Source organism: Rhagoletis zephyria, unplaced genomic scaffold (genome assembly GCF_001687245.7).
Source record: "Rhagoletis zephyria isolate East Lansing unplaced genomic scaffold, Rhagoletis_zephyria_1.1 Rzeph_scaffold_05005, whole genome shotgun sequence".
Classification (NCBI taxonomy): Eukaryota; Metazoa; Arthropoda; class Insecta; order Diptera; family Tephritidae; genus Rhagoletis; species Rhagoletis zephyria.
The window spans coordinates 1-7311 of record NW_016162088.1 but is presented as its reverse complement, the minus strand read 5'-3'; the positions used below and the strand labels follow the sequence as shown (position 1 = coordinate 7311).

The following is a 7311-nucleotide window of genomic DNA, read 5'->3' as shown; positions in this document are numbered from 1 at the left end:
TACTAGTGCCAAAAATTTTCCGAACTAGTCCCGAAATACTCCGGCACAATTCACGAAATGGTTTGAAATAGTCCTGAACCAATCCCCAAATGAACCCGAACTAATCCTGAAATAGCCTCCAATGATGCAGAACTAAGCCCTGAGATGGCCCTGAAATAGTTCTGAATAGGACCCGAAATGGTTCACAAAGTCGTAAGCTTGGCCCGAAATGATCGTGAAGCGGTCTTGAAACGGTTTCCAAATATTCCCTTACTAGTCCCAAAATAGTCTTGAAGTCGTCCAAAATGGCTCTGAACTAAAGATGGGCATGGGCCGGGCTTTTGGCAGGGCAGGGCAGGGCTTTTGGTGGCCTTATTCTTGGCAACCCTTATTTACCTGACAGTTTCCGTTGTGTGTCCCTATAATCCGCTTCGATCCGCTTGGAAACTCCAAATAATCGCAATTTGCCAAATCATCAGCCAGTTCGCTGCCTTGAAGACAACAGTGATCTTTTCGCGAAAGACTGTCGCTTTGAAACAGAATAAACAGCTGGAATTGCCTTTCATCTATCTAGTTAGCTCCAGTTTAATTTATTTCATTTTCAGTCTTTTCCCCATATAAAACACATGAAAAGCTTCATGGACATTGAGGCAGTTCAAAACATCTATTTCTACAAAAAAAAAAAATAAAATAATAATCAAAAACTGGTATTCTTGTTTCCATTTAGAAACATCCTAGGGGGTGAGTGCTTAACATATTAGTCTTTCTTCCCCGCGTCTATTTTCGGACTATTGCGCAATGAACAGTATTGCCAAGTAAAATAAATAGAACGGATATTTATTTAATACGGTTGCTTTAGGAGGCAAAACAAAATAAAAAAAATACTAAATTTATTAACTGAAAATATTACATTAAGCTAGGCTCCAGCTAAAATCCTTTGCTCCTTAGCTCCTTTGCTCAGCTCCGCTCCGAAGCCCTGGTTGCGGCTTTCCTGAATCAGATTTCGATTTTCCGTCCGAGTCAAGATTTCTGTCTAAAATTACGTTTAATTCTGCTTAACATCGGTAAAGTGTTACATCCTACTCAAAGCGGACAGCTTATCCATCATACATTTGGGGCGGTCCGCAATCTTAAAAGGCTCACCTGGCTATCTCTCAGCAAATGGAATTGCAAACAAAGTTGTAAGATTTCTGCAAAGGCATTATCCATGGTCCACGATCGCTATCTGTATACCGCTCCCTCTCTTCCTGTCCTAAACTCAACCCTTTCACAATTAATTCGCTTTGGAATAATTGTTTACTTAGTACCTAGAGCCTAGAGGTTGCTAAACCGCTGTATTGATTTCGTTCTTAGCTACGTATTAACTCTAACTAGTTATATTCAAAGTCGGTTTTTATTAAGTAAGCCTAAAAGTATATCAGCATTCATATATTTTTTCCCCCCATTACAGTAGAGCAAACCGCAATAAAATGGTATCAAAATCATACGCACTGCCGCCGCAAGATATCACACCAATGAATGAAAGAGGCAAAGTTTATGTTAAATCAGAAAATGTGCAAATCGCTTTGAATTCCTTCATAAATGGTCATCGAAGTAGTTTACACAAACTTATGGAACAAAATAAAAAACTTGCACAACAAAATTCTAATTTAAATGCTCATTTGAGTGAGCTAGAGGGAACCATACTGGCGAAGAATGAAATGTGAGTAGAAGTTTTTTATAAAAAAAATCTATTTATGTAATTAAGTAGACATGATAATTAAAGGAGCGAATTTCGATAGAAACTTTCATCTACATTTTTTTGGGGAGTGGAGTTAGAACTAAGAAAACAAAGTGGCTAATCTCTTTTTCAGATTTGATTATTTTATTTTTTTTTTTAATTTTCAAAGAAAACTAGCCGCATCGCAGAATTTGTTTTTTTTCACGAAACCAAGAAATATGAAACTGCAAAATCTTTCTAGTCCAGCGCAGGCCCGATATGCCCATGAAACCATGCTTAGGCTGACATTTTTCGAAAAAATGTGGAAGAAGTGGTGTGGTGCTTATAGCAGGGCCAACTCCTCTCCAAACTATCATAACTCTTTAGTGAAACTGAGAGATAGGGAAAGTAGCTGATCCATTCTTAATGAGTAATAAAGAACTGCGCTACCAACCCGTTCTACTAGGCTTTTTCAAGAAGCACTTACTAAGTAATTTTGCAAGTGCTCAAGCTGCTCCAAGGACCTCTGTGTCTTTTGTATACCATGTTCTGGATCCACTTAACGGATTCGGCTTAAGCCAGGCAAATTATTTGATTTGGGCTAGATTTTATAAGCCGCAGTTCTACTCTGATCTGTTACTCTTAATTTCACAGCTCAAAATCACAGTATCCGTCCCTGAAATTATTCAAAATAAAAGCTTTAAGATATATTTAGTTCCATTTTTGTCTCTCTGCAACATCCGCTTATACTTCTTAATCCCAATGCCAGAAATTTGATTGCAGCCACTCAGCCACGGACTACATCCACTCGTACGACGTATTAAACTGCAGGAGCTTCTAGGATCTGAAGAAAGTTCGTCCTCAATTATCTTCTCCAGCAGCGATCTGTAAGCGCCGTCGCTGTCCGAGGATAAAAATCTCTCCACCAACGCCTTATCAAGAAGATGTCTAATACTCATGATCGATCACGATTTCTAAAGTGGGCCATCAGTTCATTGTCATTGTCTGACAAGACGGCCTCTAGCACATTGCTCATGGGAGCTTCTTCGATCTCAGCCTCTCCATGTACCACTTCTGACTTCCATGACTCAATTTTGAACCCATAGACTAAACGAACTGAGTGTCGGCGAGATGCCCAACAGACTCTGTATTTATCAATATTAGCGCTTTCCGATAAGGTCCCTCTGCACCGATTATTTTCCAGTTATGGGCTTCAAGGTCCCATTTGCAGTATGGACAATTTTTTTCGATTTCCTTTGGTGAAAAGAGTGCCGAAGGAGGCGACACCTGAGCTCGCGAATGCAAGTTGACACCTTTTCAACCAGAGCTATCCCAGCCTTTTGCAAGAGAGACTACCATTCGTTCACAACGCTCTTCAACATTCTGCGATGCCATCAGACACTCTCGCACGGCGCGGTGGTGGGTTTCGCTTTCCCTGTCCCACTCTCATAAACGTGTGTAGTACGCAGCTCCTTTCCACTCCCCCCTTGAGATGTCGCCGTCCTCTCTGCCGCGATCCATGTTGCCTAGTACGAAGGAGGTCGCCTACTTAGCGATTTCCCTAAAAAATTTAGGCGCACCTCCCGGCCTGAGCTGGAAAGAGACCCTGTTCGATACGGTGCGTGTTTCGTGTCTGCGAGGCGACGCTTATCACCCGCCTGGATCACTTAATCGTCCCAGTAAGCTTCTCAAATAACTTATCAGCGTACTGACTGCCGTAGCGCGTTGACATTTCGGTAGCCTGGCGGCGATCAGAATGGAACTTTTTCCAGGAGTAGCGCCCCGTTTAGGCCTAGCGTTAGAAGCCCACATAACTCGAGGAGTTAGTCGTTTACTGATGTTGGCAGTACCGCCCATAGGGGTAAGAGAATCTGAAATTTTCGTTCAAATGGCATCTGTTAATACCTTTTACATTAAAAAATGTTTGATAAAATCTTCTGAAGGCTATACAGGAACTCAATTACGATCTGAAGTAACCATAAACCATTCCTTCTAATATATAGAATAACCGCCGGTGAAAAAGAAATTGCCAAGTATAAGGAAGAGCAAGCTCGGTTGATGGAAAATAAAAATTTGCTACGCTCGGAATTGATGGCATGCAAACAACGTCATGCTGAGTTGATGGCCAACAACGAAAAAGAAAGCAATGAGCTACAGCAAAAGATTGATAAACTACAAAAAGGGTTTAATGAGCGTGATGACAAGGAGACAGACCTGAAAAATGAGGTAAGAATATTTAACAAATGACCAAGTTAAATAAAAGCTTGTAAAAATGGAAGCAGGCAGTAAAAACTTCCACATAATAATAAATTTTATTTGCAGCTTGATGTGATTCGTCAAGAATTGCAAGCCAAGCAAGATGAATGTGACAAAAGCAATGAAGAGCTTTCGAACGTGAAAGCGGAAGTGAACAATAGCAAGCAACAGCTCGCGGAACTTGAGGTTTGTTTTTTTTTTATAGGAAGTGCATTAAAGTGATTTATATATTAAGTAAAAATTTCGCAAAGATTTATTTTAAAAGAGTTTTAAGTAATTTACCAGATTGATCCTCAGTTTCATCAATCAATTTTAAAATTGTGTAATTTTTTATTTTAACCGGCTAATAAATTTAAAACTGATTGGGCATGAGATTGGATTGTTGTTTTTTTTTGTTAAACTGATTTGAATCAAGTCAATACATACAAATATTATTGTTCTTTCTTTTTTTTACAAATTCCGCTAACCAGAATTCCATCGTAAATCTAAAGGAAGAACTAAAACAAAGAGACGAAACAATTATTGAAATGCGTCAGGAACAGGTTGTTTATAAAGCCGAAACGGAGGTGAAGAAGTTTTTATATTGGATTTATTTATTATTAGGACTGTTTTGTATTCATTTTTCATTTTATTTTTTATTTTTATTTTACCTTGCAGAAAAACATCATTAGAATGCAAGAAGTCCAGCGTATTTTCTATCCAAATGCAGCCAATGCCTTGCCGCAGCCACGTCAAAACGATTTAATGCGCTCAACGGTTGGTATAAAATTATTTACTTATCTATGTACATATCGTCGTTTGAAGTACAAGACCTCGTATCGCAGATTTGCTCACACACTCTTGCTCTTGACTCAATCCTTATCCATTCGTCCTGAAATATACAAGCCAGAAATGTGATTGTTTTGATAAAAANTAAAATTATTTACTTATCTATGTACATATCGTCGTTTGAAGTACAAGACCACGTATCGCAGATTTGTTCACACAAGCTCTTGACTCAATCCTTATCCATTCGTCCTGAAATATACTAGCCAGAAATGTGATTGTTTTGATAAAACGAGAACCATTTTGAAATATGAATATTTTTACTCTCTAGAAAATGATTTATGCAACCTCACATACGCGGTTTTGCATTCTCTTGATACACGGTTTTGTACTTTAAACGACGATATGTATATGTTATGGGACACCATTGGAAAGATACTGAATCAGGCTTTCTCTATTCAAAGCGAAAATACGAGAATTTGTTTCGGTCGATATCAAATGTAAATGAAAATTACTCGAAGAAAATGAAATTTCTAGTAGGCCTGAAAAAACATAAATTTTATCAAAACCTGCACTTTCCAGCAGCCAAAATTAGGTTGTTTAAAGTCTAAGAGGAGTGGCAAATAAATTGAGATACAAACGAATAGTGGCGGATAACGAGTTTGCCGGTCTAATGAAATTAATAAATTGCTTTAACATGAAACGCTCAGTCCTAGTTTATTACAATCCTAAAAATGTATATTCATTAAAAAAAACATACCTTAAAAAAAACTAGACCAAAATGGTATTTTAGCAATTGTTGCATAAATCACATTCATGAGCCCAGGCCCTGCGGAGTGGTAGCGCGCGCTGCTAACCACTACACCAAAGGGCCGCCTTAACCTTAGCCTAATCGTATCTTAATACTACTCGTTAATTTTAGTCTGAGTCTTAACCTTAATCTTCAGCTTATGGTCTGATTATGGCAACTTACCGTAACTTACGGCTCTCTCTTGAAAATTCTGTTAAATGGGTGTTGCTTATACATAATTTAACAGCCGAAACTTAACGTTACTTAATGCCATGTCGAAATCTGTTTCATTTTGATTCTCTTAGTTCTACGTTCCGTTAAGTTAATTTAAGTTAAATTGCCATAATCAGGCTTTTAAACATGCTTGACCACATCCACCATCCAACCCCTTCAGTTACATTTCGTTTCACTTAAAAAAAAAAACTGATGAATATAAAATGCAATTTTAATTTTATTAATGTAATCCCACATTTTTACTTAGTGCTAAATAACAAAAATTTTATTGACAGAATTGGGCATTAAGTCATTCAAGTCGTTCTCACTTAACATATTTTAAGTGACACAAATTGATCGTCTTTTTGGTGAAATTTTATAAGAAAAAAGTACTGCACATTAAAATATTCAAGTTCTTTGTGGTTTTGTGAAAATATTTCATCATAAATAATTCTAAATTCTGCTCTTATCTTAAACCCACAGCTAGCCGCCAGCGTCAGCGTCAGCGTAAAGCCTCGTCCTCAAAGTAGAGTCGCATTGAAGCGAAGCGCTTCCATCACTTCGGTGTCCGATTCGGATGATGCAGATGATACACTATTGCGTGGATGGCAGCCGCAGAGAAATGTAATACATTTTGATAATTCGCTCTATTTTATAAATTACATACATACATATTTAGTTTTTCATGATCATCATCAATGAATGCAAAAGGTGTCCAACATATGCATACATATCAAGGAAGCCAACTCGTGGGGAATTCCCCGATTTGCGGGGAATTTGAGTTTACGTGGGGAATCGGGGAATTGACCGTTTTTTTTTGTGAGGAGGTGTTAGGTGTTAACTAATTCACTCCTTTTATACCCGAGCGCACTTGTGCACAAGGGTATTATAACTTTGTTCACATAACGGTTGTTTGTAACAGGCAAAACGAATCGAGATAGATATAGACAAATGTATACATAAATGATCAGAATGAAAAGAGAAATCGATTAAGCGGTGACTGTCTGTCCGTCCGTCCGTCCGTCCGTCTGTGCACACGATACCTCGAGTAAAAATTGAGATATCTTAACGAAACTTGGTACGTGGACTTCTTTTGGGCATAGGACGGACGGTATTGAAAATGGGCGAAATCGGACAATAACCACGCCCACATCCCATATAACGGTAATTTTCAGAAATACGAAAACTGCGATATTTTAGTAACTACTGGAGATTATTCGCTCAAAATTGATATTTACAATAATTTTTCGACGAAAAATAAGAATATTATACATTTTTGGAAAATGGGCGTAGCCACGCCCACTTATGGTTACATGTGTATATCTTGGCAACCACTGCACCGATTTCATCCAAACTTGGCACAGTTGTTGGCCTTGGTACAGCATACTAAATGGCCGAAAAGTTTTAAAATCGGATAATAACCACGCCCACATCCCATATAAGGGTAATTTAGAAAAATACGAAATCCTCGATAAATCAGTAAATATTAAAGCTAATTTATTCAAACTTGATGGTTGCAACAATTTTTTACTAAGAAATACGCCTATGATACAATTTTGTAAAAGGGCGTGGCACCGCCCACTTATGATCACATATATGTATCTCGCTA

At 38.1% G+C, this 7311-nt stretch overlaps 1 protein-coding gene across 1 annotated transcript; it reads left to right on the top strand.

Annotated features, from left to right (window-relative positions):
* Window positions 1–1439: 1439 nt before the first annotated feature.
* LOC108371474 (synaptonemal complex protein 1-like) lies at window positions 1440–6326 on the top strand (the record flags this gene model as incomplete). Its single annotated transcript, XM_017627044.1, has 6 exons — window positions 1440–1681; window positions 3682–3904; window positions 4001–4120; window positions 4405–4500; window positions 4592–4690; window positions 6186–6326. Coding segments are annotated over exons 1-6 (912 nt in total), but the record flags the coding sequence as incomplete, so codon positions are not given.
* Window positions 6327–7311: the final 985 nt, after the last annotated feature.